Below are 21,627 nucleotides of genomic sequence, written 5' to 3'. Positions count from 1 at the left end.
CTATTACATAAAAAAACTGTTACTTACCTGTATGATAACTGCTGTTCTTTGAGATGTTAATGCAGATATGTATTACACTCTGCATGTGGTGCCAATCTCAGTACCACTGGTGATCCCCAGGAAGTCTCAACAACTTTTGAGAGAGATACTGAGAAGGCGGGGGAGAGGAGGAAGAGGTCTCCGAGCCCAAACCTGAGGAACCTTCAGAGTAGTCCATAGGCAATGAAGGAGCCACCCATCCAACAAACATCCAGCCTTATCCAAAGTCCTGCTCACAGGATGCATCAGTACTGACAACAGTAAAGCAGTTGGTGCTTTAACCACTAACACAGGCCTCATACTCACACTCAGTACTGAAGCAGACATTGGTGCCAAAGTCGAAGCTGGCACCGAACCCATAGATGCAGTGTGCTGGGATCATCATTAGCACGGAAGATAGTAGCTGTGTTGACAAGTCCCTCAGTACCGAAAAGGCAGGCGACCTCAACTCTGCACCCTGAATTGGAAGAGGCGCAAAAGAAGATTCCAATAATAACGGCAGGTCTGCAACCAATCCAGACAGCACCAAGGACACTAAAGAAGCCTCCACAGCTGAACATTCCTCAGTTAGTGGAGGATCAGGAACAGCCAGGCAAAGAAAGTCCATTGCTGCCTGATACACCACTGGTGTGGAAACAGTCAGTGCTGACACTGAAATTGTTGGTACTGGACTCAGAGGAAGCCCCATGGATGGTACCTGAGTCAATGGTAGAGTCCAGTTGCTCTCATCTCGGCACTGGAGAGCAAATAGCCCTGCTCTATCGTGCATCCGGGATGAATCACAATGTAGATCTGCACTCCTCTTGGAAGGGGAGGAGGAATCTCTCTGAGTTCTGGAATAGCCCCAGTCCATTTTGTGATAAATTTTTCTAGGAGGACCAGAGGAAGAACTGTCTCTTTTTTTCTGTGGGGGAGAAGAATATGAATTTGGCCTAACAGCAGCCTGTGCCAGCTCAGATGCCCTCTGAGGGGCCTGACAATCTGTGAAGGTCCCCAGTGCTGAAAAGGGCCTCATGGTCTGTTCCTGAGGGTGCTGCTTCAAATAAAAGTCTCTGTCCACCTGCATTCTCTTTTTGAATGACTTGCAGATGAAGGACCTTTCTTTAATGGGCCCTTCCCGAAGGCACAATAAACACTGAGTGTGCGGTTCTCATTATTAGAGCTAACTACCCCACATGATGGGCAGTGTTCAAATGCTGGCGAGGGCATCACACCAGGCAAAATCCTATCCAACCATTTTTAATAAAACTAAACCTATAGGCACCACTAAACTAACTACAATTAACAACTACACCTCTACCCCGATATAACGTGGTCCTTGGGAGCCAAAAAATCTTACCGTGTTAGGTGAAACCACGTTATATTGAACTTGCTTTGGCCTCGAGAATTTCCTTTATTAATAGTCACTTCCCGACCTCTGACTGACCCCTCAGAACCCCCGACCCATCCAACACTCCCCCACACTCCCTGACCCCTCTCAACACCCCCGCCCCCTGACAGGCCCCCAGGGACTCCCACGCTCTATTCAATGCCCCTGTTCCCTGTCCTCTGACCACCCCCTGAGACCCTCTGCCCCTTATCCAACCCCTCGGCCCTAGCCCGGCGCCGCTCAGAGCAGCGTGTCGGAGCCAGACATGCTGATCTGCCGGAGCACACAGCCCCGCCCCCCAAAGCACTGCTTTACCACGTTATATCCAAATTCGTGTTATATCGGGTCGCGTTATATCGGGCTAGAGGTGTATATACAAAAAAACTCTGTGAAACAGCATAAGGTAAGAAGCACACTGAGCATTCCAACTCTAGCCCTGGGCAGTGAGAAGGAACAGAGGAGGGTTGGGGCAGTGCTGCTCTTAAATAGCCAGAGGAGGAGCTAGGTGGCCAGAAGACATGAGTGTCACCCCTACAAGTATTGTTAAGCAAAATTCTCTGGCTTCTGTGCACTGGGCATACACACACCTGAGTGGAATACACATCTGCAACTACTTGAAGAACTGATAGTGTCATGTGATTTTGCACACTCTCCCACTTGAACTGACTTCTTTTCTATAATGGAAGGCCAATGAACAGAGTTGTTGGAGAGGGGGAAGCTTCAATAGCTGCTGGAATACAACTGGGACATTCAGGCTTCCCAAGTTGTTCTTAATGGCTTAGACCAAAAGTTGGAATTCCTGAACCTTAGGCAAAGTTATCAAAGCAATTCTCAGCATGGAGAAAAAGGATTTGGAGAAGAAAGGATTCCAGAAGGAGAGCTGAAGATACTTCTCATTCACCAATGGAGGCAATGACTGGGGGTCATGCAGTAGTGGCCACGTTCAGCAGGAGGAACCTAGAAAAGGCTGGGGAGGATTATGCAGTTGCCTCGGTAGACAGGCACGGTTACCCCAGTAGTGGTCTGAGAAATAAGAAATACTTACCTTGCTCTTCAGACCAGAAGGGGAGGGCACTGACAAAAATTAGAGACCCTTTCTGACAAGAAATCAGAGTGCTAGTCACAAACAATGGTGAGACCTAATACAAACTCAACTTGAAGAAAAGAGGTTAAAATCTAGGGTTTAAAGGTGGTAGCAAGGGTGTAAATATGGAGAAACTACCAGGGCCTTATCATTCTTCCAAAAGAAATGCATGTGAACAACAATATTTGCTTTAAAAAAACAGAGACATATTTCAATGTTGCAAAACGTTATCACTAAAAGTTATTAAGAATTTAATGTTAATCTTAACTAAGGCCTGGTCTACACTGGAGGGAAGGGGGGGGCCCGACCTAAGTTGCGCGACTTCCACTACGTGAATAACATAGCTGAAGTCAACATACTTAGATCTACTTACCACGTTGTCTTCACTGCGGTATGTCGGTGGCTGAGGCTCTCCCATCGACTCTGCCTGCACCTCTCGCCCTGGTGGAGTACCGGAGTTGACGGGAGAGCGGTCAGCGGTTAATTTATCACGTCTAGACTAGACATGATAAATCGACCCCTGCTGGATGGATCGCTGCCCATCGATCCAGTGGTAATGTAGACAAGCCTTAAGAAGTTTCTTACATGTGAATAGAAGTCAAATCATTAATTGAGTTTAAAGCACAAGTTATTTTTTGCTGTGAAATACTCTAAAATCAAATGAAAGTGTATTTGAAATTTCTTCAAAAAATGTCATTTTAATTAATTTGGCAAATATGCATACCTTTTTCAAAAGCTGCTTAAACATATTCATAACTTCATCAACTTCTTGAAAAAAACTGTCCAATGTCAGAGATGACCAAGTTAATATAGTAAGTCCTTGTCTCAACACAGATTCTACCTAAACAAACAAACAAAACAAAACAAAAATGATGATAACTAAATATAGAAAAAAAATAAATGTTAGGAATATAACATACAAACAGGACTGATGATTATAAAAATGAACAATGGTCCTGTGCTCATTACTGAAAGAAACAGATTCTGTTAGTTTGCATCTATGTTTTGTTTCTGCAGTTTTCCTTGAAGTGATTTACTCGATGTTTATTTAGGTTTTTATGTGTACCACAGCCATATTCACCACTATGCTGACAATTCTCAAATGTACCTGCCAACCACTGACCTCTCTCTTCCTGTCCAGTCTCAAATCTCTTGCTGGTCCTCTAACATTTCCTCATGGATGTTATTTCCTTTAACTAAAACAAAACATGAACTGTCCACGTTTTCTCCTAAACCCTGTTCTTTGCTGCACTTCTCCATCACTGTGATCAGATTGACATCACATCTCTGGAACTCATATGAATCAGTATTTTTGACTCTTCCCTTTCCTTTTTTCATCACATCCACTTTCTCACTAAATCTTGTTGTTGCACTCCCTATACTATTTCTAAAATCCTCGCTTTCCTTACCAGCCATATCCTTATTTTTTGCCTAAAGTAACCTCAGACTTTCATATCAATCAGGTCATTCAGCTGTCAGTTTTCATTCTAAATTTCATCTGATTAGGGAAGATGCTGCTCTTCACACCTGGGATGTCAGGAGAGTGTTCGATTTCTATTTGGAAAGGACTAAAGCCTTGAGGGCTGTTTGTCTCTTTCATGGCCAGAATTAAAGTGGCCCCTGTTTTGACCCAAAGGCTCTCCTGAAATGGGTTTGCAGTTGTATCCCCTCTTACCACAACACTGCTAATGTTCAGCCCCCTCCTATGGTTATAGCTAAGGCTATGTTTTATTCACAGGTATTTTTAGTAAAAAAGTCATGGACAGGACACGGGTCTTAAACAAAAATTCACAGGCCCATGACCTGTCCATGACTTTTGCTAAAAATATCCGCCGTGACTAAAACTTGGGTCGTGGGTGCTCTGGGGGGGCAATCTGGGGGCACCGCGGGTGCTGGGGGAGGTGACCCGGGACCCCCGCTGGTACTGGGGTAGGGAGGATTGAAGGGGCTGGCAGGGGCTTTCTACCCGGCTCCATGTCCCTGAAGCTTCTAGGCGGCAGAGGCAAGAGCCAGGACAGGAGCTCTTCCGCTGCTCCCGCCACAAGTGCTGCTTGCCGCAGCTCCCATTGGCCAGGAAATGCAGCCAATGGGAGCTGTGAGGGTGGGGTCTGTAGGCACCAGCAGAATGCAGCGCGGAGACCCGCCCCCCCTCCTCGAAGCTGCAGGCCCCCCCCGACAGGTAAGCACACCCCCCGAATCCCTGCTTCTAGCCCCCTCCCACACACCCAAACTTCTGCTGCTGGCCCAGGGCCTGCCCAAGCCGGACAGCCCCTGCACCAGCACTAGCCGCTGCAGAAGTCACAGAGGTCATGGAAAGTCACAGAATCCGTGACTTCCATGATGTCCATGACAGACTTGCAGCCTTAGTTATAGCGCTGTAGCGGGGCAGTCACCCTGCTCTGATTTACAAGGAGTTAAAAGCCAGCCCTTGGAGAGGACTCAGAGCCAATCAGAGAAGGCTGGGAGGCAGTCAATCACGGTCAGGCTGGGCCCTATAAAAGGGCTGCACGGCCGGAAGGCAGTCAGTCTTTCTCCAACCTTGGAGAGAGATGGACCTGGTTGCCTGAAAGAGGAAAAGGGTTCCTTGGACAGTGTAGTGCTGGGGAAGGACAGGAGGAGCTGTGGGAGCTCCAGCCTGGCAAACCCCCAGGCAGAGGCCTTGCTGTCAGGGCCGGAAGAGGTATTAGGGCTGTGGGGAGGCAGCCAGAGGAGGAACAGGCAACAGGTTCAACCTCCTTGCTGATGATGAGTGGCCACTTCAGACTGCGGTTTGCTCCTGAAGTAAGGGGCTAGATGAAGACTGGCAGTGGGTCACTGAGGCGAGGTGGGCGTAGGGGAGGATCCCTTAGTGTTGGGGTACTGCCGCGGGGCAGTACCTGAGAAGGGGCATCGCAGGCCAGGAGGGACGTGGGGCCTGAGATATAGTGGGTGAAGATTCATAATGGAAAGACAAATAGCGACAGCAGGAGAGATGCCGGCCAGAAGGAGACGCTCCAAGGCTAGGATGAGCTAATTCCTGGAAGCACCATGGCGATGACAGCATGACCTGTTACAAGTGCATTCTACTAAATCACAATCTACTTCCATAGCCCTGATGACACTGCGAGACATCCACTGAAGAAATATGCAAAGCTATCACGTGGGGTTTGGTCCATACCTTCTTAAAATATTATGCTGTAGTACATGCCTCTAGAGCAGTCACCCCCTTTGGTACTGCAGTTCTACAAGCAGTCTTAGACAGGACTCAAAAGCACCCACTTTCTTTGGGGAGTATTACTTCAAAGTGGAGCGCCCATGAAGACATTATTCACAGAATGAGAATTTAATTATCCTGTACAGTAACTGGAGTTCTTTGAGACGTTAGTCCCACATAAGGTGTTCCACTATCCATCCTCCTTCCCTTCTACTCTGGAGTCTTTGTCTTGATGGACTTCACAGTAGAGAAGGAACTGATTCATCCAACACAGCCCTATACACCCTTGGTATAAGGCACAAGTATAGCTAGGGTGCATGTTGGACCAAACAGGCACTGCTACCAAAAGTCTCTGATCAATGGTGCACAGGGTGCACTTTTACCAGAAGTGGAGCACCTGTAGGGACATTACTCAAAAAAGAACAAGAATTTCTGCTATATGCTGGGATGCTAATCGGTTTGAGGAGAAAGACCTGGATGTATTAGTCGATCACAGGATGACTATGAACCACCAATGTGATGTGGTTGTGAAAAAGACAAATGCAATCCTGGGATATATGAGATGAGATATTTCCAATGAAATAGTAAAGTATTAATGTCATTGTACAAGGCACTAATAAGTCCTCATCTGGAATATTTTGTACAATGTGGTCACCCATATTCAAGAAAGATGAATTCAATCTGGAATAGGTTCAGAGGAGGGCTTCTAGGGTGATCAGGAGAGTGGAGAGACCTATCTTATCATAGGAGACTGAAAGAGCTTGGCTTGTTTAGTCTAGCAAAATGAAGGCAGTGAGGAGATAAAGAAGTTACTCACCTTGTGCAGTAACAATGGTTCTTCGAGATGTGTGCCCCTATGGGTGCTCCAACGTAGGTGTGTCTGTGTCCCTGCGCTGCTGATCACAGACACTTTGGTAGCAGTGTCTATTGGGCCCGCACATGCGCTGTCTTTCCTTGTGCTGCGCCACAACGCTAGTTGGTGCACACAGGCTAACTGTCCTCAGTTCCTTCCCTATCGCAGGGTCATAACAAGAACTCCAAAGCAGAGGGGAAGAGGGCAGGTTGTAGAGTACTCATAGGGACACACATCTCAAAGAAGAAGAAGTTACTCACCTTGTGCAGTAATAATGGTTCTTTGAGATGCGTGTCCCTGTGGGTGCTCCACTTTAGGCGTCGGTGCATTCCTGCACCGGAGATCAGAGATTTTAGGTAGCAGTGCTCGGTCCGAGAGTGCACATGCAGTAGCTGTCTCGCAGTGTCATTGGCGCCTCTTGCAGTGCACGCATGACCTGACCCCCTCAGTTCCTTCTCTACTGCGAAGTCTGATAGCAAAAACTCTGAAGTAGAGGGAAGGAGGGTGGGTAATGGAGCACACACAGGGACACACATCTTGAAGAACCATTGTTACTGCACAAGGTGAGTAACTTCTTCTTCAAGTAGTATCCCTGTGGATACTCCACTTTAGGTGTCTGTAGAGCAGTGCCCTACTGTGGATAGTAGGGGCTTTGGAGTTATGTGTGTAGTGGTCAAGAGCACGGTAAGGCCAATTATGGTATCTGACATAGCACTTCGGGGATTGCATCATGTTTAGCAAAGGTGTGCTTGGATGCCCAGGTGGCAACTCTACATATCTCTATTAAGGGGACATTCTTAAGGAAGGTTATTGAGGTAGCATATCACATGTAGAATGAGATCTGAAGCCTGAGGGAGGTTCTTTATTGTGTAGTTGGTAACAGGTTTGAATACAGGTGGAGATCCATTTAGATAGTCTCTGGGTCGATACAACACGACCCTTAGATCGTTCTGTTGTGGAGATAAACGGTCTTGGTGATTTACAGAATGGTTTGGTTCTGTCTAAATAGAGCGCTATGGCTCGCCTGACATCAAGTGTGTGCAGGTCAGCCTCTTGTGAATCCCTGTGTGGTTTAAGGTAAAACGTGGGTAAGCGTATAGTTTGGTTTACGTGGAAGGATGTAGCTATTGTCGGCAAAAAAATTTGGGTGTGGTCATAGCATGATTTTCTCCTTAGTTGTAGGGAGGTTCAGCCATCAGTGCCCATATTTCATTCACCCTTCTGGCTGATGTGATGGCCACCAGAAACATGACCTTCATTGACATATGTAGGAGAGAGCAGGTCGCTAATGGGTCAAAGAGTGGTCTGGTCAGGCATTTGAGTACATGATTCAAGTCCCACGGTGGTGTAGGTTGTTAAACTTCCTGATACATGTTCTGTATACCCACTAGGAAATGTCTCATGATTGGGTGAGCAAAGACTGATGCCCCCCTACCTTATTGTGAAAAGCCATAATGGCCACTAGATGTACTTTGATTGAGTTTATGGTTAAGCCCAATTGTTTCAGTTCTAGTATATAGTCTAATATAGTCGGTAGAGGTGCCATGACTGCATGTCTTTTTTTGTTGGCACCGTATCGAGAATCTCTTCCTCTTCTGGAGGTAAGTATTTCTATTGGTAGATTGTCTTCTGTTTAGCAATACTTTTTTTGAACAGTCTAGTTCTCCATGTTGAAACCACGTAGGACCCATGCTTTGAGGTGGAGCTTCTCTGGATTCGGATGGAGTGTTCGGCCCTTGTTCTCTGACAGAAGTTCCGTCCACAAGGGAAGCATTTGTGGAGCACACACTGCCAGGCGCGACATGTAAGGGAACCTAGTCTGTCTGGGCCAGGTGGGGACAATCAGGATGATGTGTGCTCCGTTGGTCCATATCTTGTGAATGGCTCGCAAGATTAGGGGTATCGGTGGGAATGCATACAGTTTGTTGCTGATGCAAATAGATCTATTGATGGGTAGCCCCATTTCTGAAATATCATTTTGAGGATACTGTCACGTATTTCCCATTCGTGTTCCTCTGAGAAGTGTCTGCTTAGTGTGCCCACTGTTGTATTCTGGCATCCCGGTAGGTAAGATGCCGTGATGTTTATGTTGTTGCAGATACAACAACTCCACAATTTCAGGGCTTCTGTGCCTAGAGTGCAAGAGCGAGCTCCTCCTTGTCGATTGATATAAAACATGCATGCAATGTTGTTGGTTAGTATGCAAATTGATTTGTTTTGTATGACTGGCAGGAAATGACGGCATGAGTTGTGTACTGCTCAGAGCTCTAGGAGGTTGATGTGAAGTGGTCACTGACCACTTGCCTGTGTGATGTGGTGGTCCAAATGAGAGCCCCAACCTATCAGGGACATGTCCGTTGTGATAGAGAGTGATGGAGGGTCCTGTTGAAAGGGGATCCCTGTGAAGACATTTTCTGATTTCATCCATCAGTGTAGTGACATGATGGCCTTGTTTTCTGGGCATATACACAGTGCTCAGCCAGCCCTGAAGACAGCGCATATGGAATCTTGCATGCCTTTAGACGAACGTTGTGACTACCATATGCCCCAGGAGCTGAAGGCAAGTCCTCACTGAGGTTTGTGGACTGGTGGTGATCATGGAAATGTGTGTGTTCATTGTCATAAACCTGTGGTTTGGTAGTATTGCTTTGGCTTGTACGCAGTTGAGGTAGGTTCCAATGAACTCCAGGTGTTGTGTCGGGGTTAGAGTTGATTTCTTTGTTAGAGAGTTCTTATCTGCAACCCTCATTTGTGGAATAGCTCTATGGTTGTTTGTACCATGTGTGTCGCCTCTTCCCGGGTCATACCTTTCAGTAGGCAGTCATCTAAATACGGGAAGATCATCACTCCTCTGCGACTTAAGTGTGCCGCTACTACCACGAGTGTTTTTGAAAAAACTCAAGGGGCAGTGGAGACACCAAAGGGTAGGACTCAGTATTGGTAGTGGTTGGATCCTAGCATGAATTGTCTGTGGGCCGGTTGTATGGTGATATGAAAATATGTGTCTTGAAGATCGAGGGTTGAAAATCAGTCCCTGCAGTCTGGTGCTGGTATTATTGTGACCATTTTGAACCTGTGGTTGCATATTAATTTATTTAGCTTCCTAAGATCTAAGATGGGTCTACATCCACCGCTTTTCTTTTTGGTGAGGAAATAATTTGAGTACAAACCCTTCCCTTTGTTTTGATTTGGAACTCGTTTCACAACACCCAGGTGTAGGAGGTGGTCCACTTCCTGTTGTAGGAGGTGCTTGTGAGAGGGGTCCCTGAAGAGGGATGGAGAGGAAGGAGATGGCATAACCAGATCTTATGATCTCCATTGGTCCGTTGTTATAGCTGCCCAAGCGTGGCAGAATGGGCATAAGCGGTGGCCAAAAGTTTGGGTAGGAGCGCTATAGTTTGGGGGAGGTCATTCAGACCTTCAACCAAGACTTCAAAATTGATACTTGGTTGTCAATGGTAGAGAAGATGAGGCCTGATGTTACAGGGCTCTATGACTTTGAGGGCATTGTTTATTCCGGCTGTGGTCAAAATGCCACTGGTTGTTGGTGGTGGAAAGATGTGTTTCTTGTTTTTTGATATGGTGTGTATCAGCATCATTTATTAGGTGGGGTGTATATGCCTAAGGTACATAATGTGGCCCCAGAGTCTTTCATTGTATGTATGATCTCATCTGTTTTAGAGGAAAAGAGTCTTTCACCTAAAGTGGAGCACCCACAGGGATGCTACTTGAAGAAGAACCATTGTTACTGCACAAGGTGAGTAACTACTTCTTCTTCTCCTTCTTTGAGTAGTGTGTCTATGGGTGCTCCACTGTAGGTAACTTCTGAGCAGCATCCCTTTTGGAGGGTGGGGACTTCAGAGTTGGGTCAATTACAAATGACAGTACTGTGGAGCTGAAGATAGCATTGGTGGTGGAGTCCCCAGTGATTGCGCAGTGTTCTGCAAAAGTGTGGGCTGATGCCCATGCACCACTCTGCAGATCTCTGAGATAGGGACAACCTTGAAAAAAGCGACAGATGAGGAGACTGATCTTGTGGAGTTTGTATGGATCAAATCTGGAGGGGTCAATTTGCAAATGTCATAGCACTGTCTGATCCAATTCAAGACTCACTTAGAGAGTCTTTGGGCTGATATTGGTGAGCCCTTGGATCTATCCGCCACAGAGAGGAAAAATCTAGGGGATTTTCTGAAGGCCTTTGTCTTATCAAGGAAGAAGGCCAGGGTTCTCCTAACATCTAGGGTATGTAGTATAGCCTTCCTATTGTCTTGGTGAAGCTTGGAGTAGAAGACTGGAAGGTGAATTGACTGTTTCATTAGAAATGGGGAGGTTACCTTAGGGATGAATTTTGGATGCAGCCTGAGTGTAACCTTGTTTGGAAAGAATACTGCATAAGAAGGATGCCCCATCAGAGCTGCTATCTCCCCTATTCTTCTTGCCAAGGTGATTGGTATCAGGAAGGCTGTTTTTACTTGTAGGTATGCTAATGAACAGGTGGCCATGGATTCAAAGGGGGTTCTAATCCACCCTTTCAGAACCAAGTTTAGGTCCCACATGGAGGTAGGAAGTCGAGGTGAGGAAAAAGGATTATTATACCCTTAAGGAACCCTTTTGTGGTTGGATGTAACAGCACCGTGTATCCCTCTGAGTTGGTGAAAGGCTGTGATAGCTGCTAGATGGACCCTAAGAGTGTTTAGGGATAATCCCAATTTTTATAAAGCACAGGGCATATTCCAGAATACGTGGAAGAATTATTGATGTTGGAGAGATTTATTGGGATGTAGACCAAATCTGAAACCTGGACAATTTCTGCAGGTAAAGTATGTTGTGTGGATAACTTTCTACTGTGTAATAGGACCTCTTCTACTTCCTTTGAGCATAAATTTTCTAGTGCTGGAACCATGCAGGAACCATGCTTTGAGGCAGAGCATCCCTAAATTGGGATGTAGGGTACGCCTATCAGCCTGTGAAAGGAGTTGCGGAAGAGTCGAAAGAGAGATCGTCAGGCATGTCGCAAGCTGTGTCGGATAAGGGTACTTGGCCAAGTAGGAGCGATCAGATGACGTGAGCTCCATCCCTTTTTATTTTTAGCAGAGCCTTCAGCAAAGGAGGAAACAGATGAAAGATGTAAAAAAGGTCTTTGTCCCAGGGGAGAAGAGCATCACCCAGATAGCACTGGAACAGTAGCACAGACACTTCTTGTTCTGGTAAGTGATGAACAGGCCTATGGACAGTGTTCCCCATCATGTGAACAGAGTGTGGAGTACTGACAGGTGAATCTCCCACTGATGGTCATGCAGGAATTTGCGACTGAGGTTGTCTACTGTAGAGTTCTGCATGCCAGGGAGGTAAGCTGCTGACAAAATGACGTTGTGAGAGATGCACCAATTCCATAGCCTCATTGCTTCCACACACATGGAGGGCGGCTTCCTATGCCCCAGCGTTTGATGTAGTACATGTAGGCTATGTTGTCTGTTAGGATCTTTGTATGTGATGCTGCTATCAGCAGGAAGAAATGGGCATAGCCATTCCTGGCCACCCTCAGTTCAAGGAGATCCATGCGTAGAGATATCTCTGTAAGTGACCATTTGCCTTAGTAGTGAGGCTGTTTAAGTGCATGATCCACCTTATGAGTGATGCGTCAGTAGTAAGGAGCAACAATGGTGACGTGCACAAGAAGGGTATCCCTTTGCACATAGTGGCTGGGTCCTTCCACCAGCCTAAGGATGCATCCGATGAAGTGAGCTGTAGCTCACGAAAGCTTATGCTCAAATAAATTGGTTAGTCTCTAAGGTGCCATTAGTACTCTTTTTCTTTTTGCAAATACAGACTAACACGGCTGCTACTCTGAAACCTCTAAGGAGTTGTTGATCCTGGTAGATAGTGACAGAGGTTTCTCCACCCTGTCCCTGTTCAGTCTAAACTGAACTGAACCATAGTTGGAGGTATCACATGTGGAGTCTGGCATATGGTATCACGGTCGTGCCCACCACCATATGCCCCAACAGTTGGAGACAGCAGCGTCTATCTGGTATTTGCGGACTATGCTGAGCTGTGTCTATGAGTGAGATCAGGGATAGGAACATGTGTTGAGGTAGGAAGGCTTTGGCCTGTAGAATATCCAGGTCAGCCCCTATAAATTCCAGGTGTGGCACTGGCGTGACGGTTGACTTCTAGGTGTTGATCTGAAAGCCCAGTTCTGTACACAAGTGCATTGTGGTGTTGATGGCTCGATGAGCCTCTTGGAGCGATTGAGCTCTGAGGAGACAATCATCCAGGTATGGGTAGATCATTATCCTTTGCAAGTGTAAATGAAAGGCTATCGCTGAGAGAACACTTGAAAATACTCTCGGGGCCGATGAGAGTCTGAAGGGGAGGTCTCTGTATTGGTAATAGTCATGTCCCAGAGAGACTATGAGAAATCATCTGTGATTCAGTAGTATTGAAATGTGAAAGTAGGCATCCTGTAGGTCAAGAGCTGAAAACCATTCTCCCTGTTCCAGTGATGGAATAATTGTCAATAATGTAACCATCTTGAACTTCCGAGCTTCGATAAACGTGTTGAGAGCTCTGAGGTCCAGTATGGGTCCCCAATCTCCCTTTCTTTTGAGTATTTGGAAGTAATGAGAGAAGAACCCTTTGCCTCAGATGTTGAGGTACTGGCTCTATAGCTCCTAATTGGAGCAATCTCCTTTCATAATAGACTCTTGTGAGAAGGGTCCCTAAAGAGGGATGAGAAAGGGTGTTGTGGAGGGGGTAGAGAGGTGAAGTGCACGGAGTATCCGGATTGGACGATCTCTAAGACCCATTTATATGACATTATGCACTCCCCGGCACTGCAGAATATTGGCCAAATGGCTGCATAATCATAGTCATTTGTGGGAGTTGTCTTGCGGCACCTTGACCTGCCCATCAAAAGTGGTGCTTAGAGGCAGGGGGCTTCGTCAAAGATTGTGGACTGGGCAGTTTGCATTTTGGGAATTTTCCCTTTTTTCCATTGTGGCTCATAATGGCACTGTGATGGGAATTGAGTCATATATGGCCTATGATGGGATTGGGGGAGCTAAAGCGTCTCTTTTGCCCCAGTGTACAGATTCCCAGTAACCAAAGAGTGGCCCTGGAATCCCTCAAGTTATGAAGGGAGGCATCAGTCTTCTCTGTAAGGAGCTTCACACCCTCAAAGGGGAGATCTTCTACTGTGGTCTGCACCTTCTTTAGGAATGCTGGCAAGTGGAGCCATGACACCCGTATCATCACCACAGCAGTGGAGATGGATCTGGCTGCCGTGTTGGTGGCATCGAGGGCCGACTGTAGTGATGTTTTTGCTACTAGTTGTCCCTCCTGAATGATGGCCTTGAAGGATTCCCAGTGACTCTCTGGCAGCTTAACAATAAAGTTATTCAGCTTACTGTAATTCATGTAATTGTATTTTACCATGAGCGCCCGATAGTTGGCAACACGGAATTGTAAGGTGGCCAAGGAATACGCCTTCCTGCCAAAGAGATCAAGTCACTTCCAATTTTTGAGGTATGGCATTGAACTGGAATGGTGTTCTTGGCCACAGAAATTCATGGCATCCATCACAATGTTGTTGGGTGGCAGGTGGGAGAAAAGGAACTCTGATTCCTTTGCGGGGACATATTTCTTGCCTGCATTCTTGTACATCGAGATTACCAATGCCGAGGTTAGACCCATTTTAGCTGGGACTAAGATGGCTTCATTAATTGGGAGGCAATCTTCAGGGAGTATGACAAGTAGAGGATATCAATGAGCTGGTAGTGCATCTGCTACTCTTTTCGCCAGCTCCTGAAACAGACAGAAGTCATCTGCCATTGATGGTGGTGAAGGCATGACCACTTTGTTCAGGAAAGAGGAGGATATGCGCTTCGGTGTTATGTCTTCCTCTGTGTCAGCTTCTTGTTCCTCCATTTCTTGAGGCTTTGAGACCCTAGATGCTGTGGCTGAAGGAGCATGCCAGGAAGCTTGTCGGGTGATGCTTGATGCTTGCGAGGCTGGCTGTCAGGGTGCCATCCAAGGGTACCAGTATGGCCATTGTGGTGGTATAGGATCTGATGGAGATGTCAGTGGGTGGCCATACCAAGATGGTGGTGGTGCCATCTGCAAGTACATTCTTGGACCCTGTTGATAGTGGTTCTCATATGGAGCTTCGGAGGAGTACTGTGAGATCTCCTCTGGCTCACTGTCCAACCCCTCACTAGACAATGGAGGGGCATGGCATGGTTGTGGGGATATCCCCCGTGCCTGGCAAAGACTCAGTGCCATGATGTCGGTATGGAGGAGCGAAGACTCGGATGCCTCTAGCATGCAGAGGTCTCCGGTACTGGTGGAATTCCATCAGACCAATCATCCCGGTGTCATTGCCAGAGGGGAGAGGAAACCATCACTGGTCTCTCTGGTGCTGGTGGACTCCTGTTGCTGACAGTACTGAGGTCGACTCGCATACCGGGAACATCTTTCTAGGATGTTTGCCCTTATCTTTTGGTGATGACGATTTGGTGCCCATGCCCAAAGGGTCCATTGGTTAGATATTGACGGTTACCATGAGGCGAGGGTGCCATGTGGCCTCAATGTCAGCAGTGCTGAGTATATTGAGCGAGATGGCGATTGCTTGCGGCTACCCCTAGGCTTGCTGAGGGGACTTCTGACTCTTTTTTGGACTTGTGAGAAGAGTCCCAGTCCGCTTCCTTGATTCACTGCCCTTCAAGGTTGAAGGTTGTGGGGGAGACTCACGACTGCCGGGAGGTTGAGATTGAAGAGCTGCCTCCATGAAGATAATTTTTGGCACAGTTCTCTGTTCTTGAGGGATTTCCGTTGGAGCTGCTGGCAGAGGGAACAATTTTGTTGGACATGGCCCTTGCCAAGGCAGCAGATGCACTGAGGGTGCTTGTCAGCGACCGGGATCACCTCGCTGCAAGTGCAGCACTTCTTGAAGCCCGGGGAGCTGGGGCATACCCTTGGTCAGGGGGTCCCCCAACACCAAGGGTTGATAAAAGAACAAAGTCCTTTCTTTTTCTCTCTCTCTCTTTTTTTTTAAGGCACGGCTAATGGAAAAACAAAGAAAATAAAGAAAAGAGGCTTTAAGGGAAACTAAAAATTAGCAACTGTAAAGGAGTTAATGATCCGCGAATGGACAGCTAAAGTTCTGTCTCTAGCCAAAGGTGGTTGAGAAGGAGAGACAGTGCATGCTTGGGTCCAACAGACACTGCTAGTTCTCCAATCATCAGTGCAGGGAATCAGACATAACTACAGTGGAGCACCCACTGAGCCACTACTCGAAGAAGAAATAGCTGCTCTCTACGAAAACATGGGTGGGGGGGCGGATAAACATCAGGGATGGAGAAAAGCTATTTAAGCTAAAGGCCAATGTTATCACAAGAACAAATGGCTATAAATTGGTCATGAATAAATTTAGGCTGATAATTAGAATAAGGTTCCTAATAATTAGAGGAGTGAACTTCTGGAACAGCCTCCCAATAGGAGTAGTGGGGGCAAACAATCTAACTAATTTTAAGATGGAGCTTGATCAGTTTATGAACTGTATTAATAGGACAGGGTCACCTGCAATGTTCCCGCTAATTTTTTCCTTTCATGTGAGGAATGAATTTTGTTAGGTGCACCAATATCAAGTTAATGTGCGGATGTGTGCCACCGGTAGAAACAAAAAAAAACCTAGATATAATATATATTTTTAAAAGTTACCATAGGGATAATTACTCCAATCAGGACAGGTTAAGCATTTTAGAACTCAATAAGCATAAGAGAGAAATAAAATTATGAAATGGTGGTCCTGCTTTGAGCAGGGGGTTGGACTAGATGACCTTCTGGGGTCCCTTCCAACCCTGATATTCTATGATTCTATGATTCTATGAAATGCATAGACTAGTCAAAAAGCTAAAATAACAGCACTTTGAAAGAATAAAATTACAGAGAATATATGTACATTGCAGGAAGTACCAAGAAGTAACAAAACACAAGTATGGGCTGAGAGGTGAGTGTGTCAGAGACTGTGTGTGCGTGTGTGCGTGTGTGTGTGTGTGTGTGAGAGAGAGACTGTGTGTGTATATGCTGGCTGCTGGGGAAGTCTGAGATCTGGTGAGTGCCTTAAAGAGACAGTGTATGAAGGCTCAGACTGCAGCAACTGCCAACAGCTCTCCAGCTCCTGAGCCCTGCCCCACCCCCAACCCTGGCTCCGTGGGGGTACATAGGTGTGGGGAGAGGGACAAACAAACAAACAAACAATCTGTGTGTGTGTGTGCGCGCATGCGCTGACTGCTGGGGAAGTCTATGACTAGGGCCCTACCAAATTCACGGTCCATTTTGGTCAATTCAGTGTCATAGGATTTTAAAAATCATAAATTTAATGATTTCAACTATTTAAATCTGAAATTTCACAGTGTTGTAACTGTAGGGGTCCTGACCCAAAAAAGGAGTTGTGGGGAGGTCGCAAGGTTCTTGTAGGGGGGTTGCGATACTGCTACCCTTACTTCTGCGCAGCTGCTGAAAAGCTGGAAAGCTGGAGAGTGGTGGCTGCTGGCCAGGAGCCCAGCTCTGAGGGCAAAGCTGCCACCAGCAGCTGCAAAGAAGTAAGGATGGCATGGTATGGTATTGCCATCCTTATTTCTGCGCTGCTGCCTGCAGAGCTGGGCCCCCAGTCAACAGCCGCCGCTCTCTGTCTGCCCAGCTCTGAAGGCAGTGCAGAAGTAAAGATGGTAATACCATAACCCCCCCCTAAAATAACTTTGTGACCCCCTTGCAACTCCCTTTTGGGTCAGGATCCGTAATTTGAGAAATGCTAGTCTTCCCAGTGAAATCTGTATAGTATAATGTAAAAGCACACAAGGCAGAGGGCAGGAGCAATGTGGCTGCAGATCTGGGAGAGGGGCACTTGAACACATGCCACAGTACATGCCTCTGCTAATCAAGTGTGTGTCACTTGATTCACTCCTGGGCGGCTGCGCAACCAGGCAGCTTAGAGGGAACACATCTCACCTGCAATATAAGGGGACTGGACTCAACGTCCTAGGAGGTCCCTTCCAGGCCTATGTTCCTATACTAAACACATACACTGCTTTGGCAATCTAAACAAGCCTCAAAGTGGGAGTAAGCAATCTTTATACTGGTATAAAGTGGCCTGACTGTAAATGAGAATCTGGCGCACTGTGTTATTCACTTGCTAAATCACAACATTACATAATCTGCGATGGGTCTCCCAGGCATTAGTGAGAATCAGTAAGATTATACTGTGCAGAACTGTTTAACTTGGAATCTTAATGTTAAGAAAATTACAAACAATTCTAAAGCTACACTAACTTACAGTATATTCAAATAAAAATATATTTAGCATTACCAACCTTTCTCATTTTTGGTGCCATCAAATTTACGAACGCTGTTGGTATTTCCTGACACAAATCTTCGTAACATTGGAGAAGATTCTGTTAATATTAAAACATGACAATTTCATTAGCAATATTTTTTAAAATATTTTTCTTTATTGAAGATTTTCATAGAAGCAAACCAGTAGAAATAAAAAACAAATCATTATAATGGACATAAGAAAACAGGACAATGGTACAGAACATATTCCCCCAGAATGTTTCTAAATGCAAAATTTGACATGAACACTTACAATATTTATCTATTTGTTATCATCAATGAAAAACAGCAAGATTGTGTTTTCCTGTGTGAGTGCAAAAGAGAAAGAAAGAAGAAAAAGGATACTTCCCACCTCACATCTCCAGTCCCTATGCACATGTCCCAGTCAAAATACCAGTCCTTGTGCTTAGGAAGCACAAAACACCAGTCCTTGCTCAAGACTAGTACCAGAAGTGGCAGTAGCCTCCCCATAGGAAGCAGAGAGAGGCAGGGCCATGCCCTCTCCGACACTGAACTAGAGGCCCTAGTTCTTACATATAGTAAAGTTAAAACTCACTTCCTGCTATCAATCCAATTTTCAGCACCCTCCCATCCTGTCCCCATCTTCAACAAAAAACAAACAATCATGAAATTTCACACACTACATCTCATCCCAAAGGTAGAAGTTTTCTGGCAAATTTGAAACAAATCTCATAAGAAGTTAGGGGTTTCCCAATATTTAGTTTTCAGAGGTTTTCCTATTGCATTTTTGGCTCACGATATCTCTAAAACAGATTTACATAAAAATTCCAAACTGCTTCTCCAAAACTCCCTAACAAGTAGAAATGCCTTTGAAAAAGTAAACAAAAAGATTGCAGAGATATTTAAATATCACTAGAATATAAAACACACATATATACACTTAAAAACCCCACTAAAAGAATAGGCAGTTGTATTTTATGAAGGTGTATATACTTGTATCTTTTAAAGAATATATATAGTAATGCATGCATCTGTTTATCGCATGTTTTGCAAAGCATGCATTGCACATATGGGAGGACTGTCAGGTAGGAAACCACTTGTAGTGCTGTCAGATCCAGTCTAGAAGGAGATAAAAAGGGGAAAAATTACACGGGGAATTAGCATGTCTACATGGAAAACAAGAAGAAGGAAGTAAATATGCAGAGATGGGCAGTTGTCTGGGATAGAACAGGGTTCATTTCTGGGAAGCTAGCAAGATCCACCAGTGGCCATGCATACCTGAAAGGTCCAGTGAAGTCTATGCATGGTTTGTCAGGTCTGTAGGAGTCCCTAAAAGGCCTGCAAGGCATTCTGACACTACACAACCTTAAACATATTTAAGGAAATTCCCAAGCAAAAATATTAATTAACCTTGAGTACTGGTTTAAAGAACCAATTTTTTTTCAGCAAAAAAAAATTAAACATTTCAGTTTTCTAAAAGCAACCCACAAATATTAGGAAACTCAGAAATTCCTAAGTAAAGTTCTACTGAACAAAAAAACCTGTAACAAGCAAGGACCTGAAAACAACCTGAAATTTAGGTCAACTTTATTTATCTATCACACAGGTTAAGATTAAGATATTAGGATCTGATTCAGCATTATGTTACTTCAGTTTTAAATCAGTGCAACTCCATTCTGGATTGTTTTTTAATGGAGTTCGACTGACTTAACTCTGTTGTAATGCAGTACCAAATCAGTAAAAACTAGCCTGGGATATCTGGCCCCAGTATAAAGATGATCCTCTGATGCTGCACAGCCAGAATACAGACTCCAGCATTACTCCCCTCCTGTCTATTAGCAGCACAGGGGGCATGGCCAATAAAAAGGGAGAGGAAGAATGATTTTATGGTTAAGGCACTGGACTGAATTTGGGAGAACTCCATAATGTAAATCAGAACTCTTAACATTAAATGTTATACAGAGGCTTGGAAGGATTAGATTTTTATCAGTAAGTGTTGAGTTCAAAATATGCATATGAACTGACAAAAAAATCTCCATTGATAGTAATTAAAATTTACAGATACATACGAAGTAAGAAAAATGCTGCTTGAGAGCTTAGAGTTTGATGTAAAGATATTTATTTTGTACATTTTTATGTTTTGTAGACAATTTGTATTTCAAAGGATACAAAGGTTTAACTTTTTGAATTTTAACATCTTCTATCATTAAATAATTGTCTGTCTTGTACGGTTATCTGACACCCCTCCCATAATTTCCCACAACTGTGAAAATTTAAATAGAAAAAAATGCTTAAAAAGAAGAAGTTACTCAGCTTGTACAGTAACAACAGTTCTTTAAGATGTATGTCCCTATAGGTGCTCCACTGTAGGTGTGTCTGCGACCTGTGCTTCTGATCAGAGATCTTTGGTAGCAGTGTCCATTTGCCCCACACATGCATTCTCTCCTCCTTGTGTTCTGTCTCAAGGCTAACTAGCACTGCATGGGCAAACCATCCTCAGTCTCTTCTCGACCGCGGAGCCCTCACATTAAGAACTCTGAAGTAGAGGATAGGAGCATGGGTCATGGAGCACCAATAGATAGAGCCTTATGAATGAGAATGTGGATGGAATCGCAGAATCAAAACAACAATACAGAATCCAGTCACAGCCCCAGGGCTGGAGGAGGCTCTGCTGCCCTGCCCGTGGCCCCAGAACCGGAGGAGCTGTCTACCGTCCGTGGCCCCAGGGCCAGAGGAGCGCTCTGTTACCCCACTGCAGCCCCAAGAAACTCTCTGTCCCGCCCCAATGTAGCCCCAGGGCTGGAGGAGTGCTCTGTAACCCCACCACAGCCCCGCGGCCAGAGGAGTGCTATAACCACCCTGGCCATGGCCCTGGAGCAGCTCTCTGCCCCATCTGAAGCCCCTAGGAGCTCTCTGTGGTCCCCTCACCCCCATTCCCCCCTCCCAACGTGGCCCCATGGCCGGAGGAGTGCTCTGCCACCCCATCGCAGCCCTGGGGCCAAAGGAGCTCTCTTCCCCCTGCCCCCGCAGCCCTAGGGCCGAGGAGTTCTCTGTTGTTCCACCATGGCCCCATGGTCATGACCCCGGGGATGAAGGAGGGCTCTGCCCTGCCCACAACCCCAGGAGAGCTCTCTGTTCTGGCCATGGCCGTGGGACTGAGGTGCTCTCTGGCCTGGCCACAACCACTGGTGCAAGTTGCTATCTGCCCCAGCCTTGGCCACAGGAGCCCTCTGCCATAGCCACAGCCGGGGCTGGAGGAACTCTCTGCGCCAGCCACAGCCCTGCGGGAACTCTCTTCCATGGATTCGGCCATGGGGGCAGAGGAGCAATCTGTCCCAGTCACTGCCACAGGGCCAGAGAAGTGCTCTGCCACCCTGGCCACAAGTACAGTTTATGTACTCTTTGGCTAGGTGGCCTGGCGACAGGGAGATGCATGCCATCTACTGCCTCACTGCAGCTAAGAGAAAAGGAGTACTTGTGGCACCTTAGAGACTATCCGATGAAGTGAACTGTAGCTCACGAAAGCTCATGCTCAAATAAATTTGTTAGTCTCTAAGGTGCCACAAGTACTCCTTTTCTTTTTGCGAATACAGACTAACACGGCTGCTACTCTGAAACCTGTCATACTGCAGCTAAGAGAACTCCATTGCGGCAAAACCATCCACTATGTACTGCACATTATCCAGAGTCACTACCCTTCTTAGCAAAAGTCGATTAATGGCCCTGCATACTTG

At 46.0% G+C, this 21,627-nt stretch overlaps 1 protein-coding gene across 1 annotated transcript in view; it reads right to left on the bottom strand.

Annotated features, from left to right (window-relative positions):
* Nucleotides 1-21,627, bottom strand: part of DNAH8 (dynein axonemal heavy chain 8) — a 577,606-nt gene that overhangs the window by 415,940 nt on the left and 140,039 nt on the right. Inside the window, exons 19-20 of the mRNA XM_073338555.1 lie at nucleotides 17,911-17,991; nucleotides 3,217-3,333 (exon numbers count right to left, since the gene is read on the bottom strand). Coding sequence (XP_073194656.1) covers nucleotides 3,217-3,333; nucleotides 17,911-17,991 — 198 coding nt within the window. The remainder of the gene's footprint in view (nucleotides 1-3,216; nucleotides 3,334-17,910; nucleotides 17,992-21,627) is intronic.

The sequence above is a fragment of the Lepidochelys kempii genome, chromosome 3 (genome assembly GCF_965140265.1).
Source record: "Lepidochelys kempii isolate rLepKem1 chromosome 3, rLepKem1.hap2, whole genome shotgun sequence".
Lineage (NCBI taxonomy): Eukaryota > Metazoa > Chordata > Testudines > Cheloniidae > Lepidochelys > Lepidochelys kempii.
Note: the sequence above shows the minus strand (reverse complement) of the source record. Positions and strands in the feature narration are given on the sequence as shown.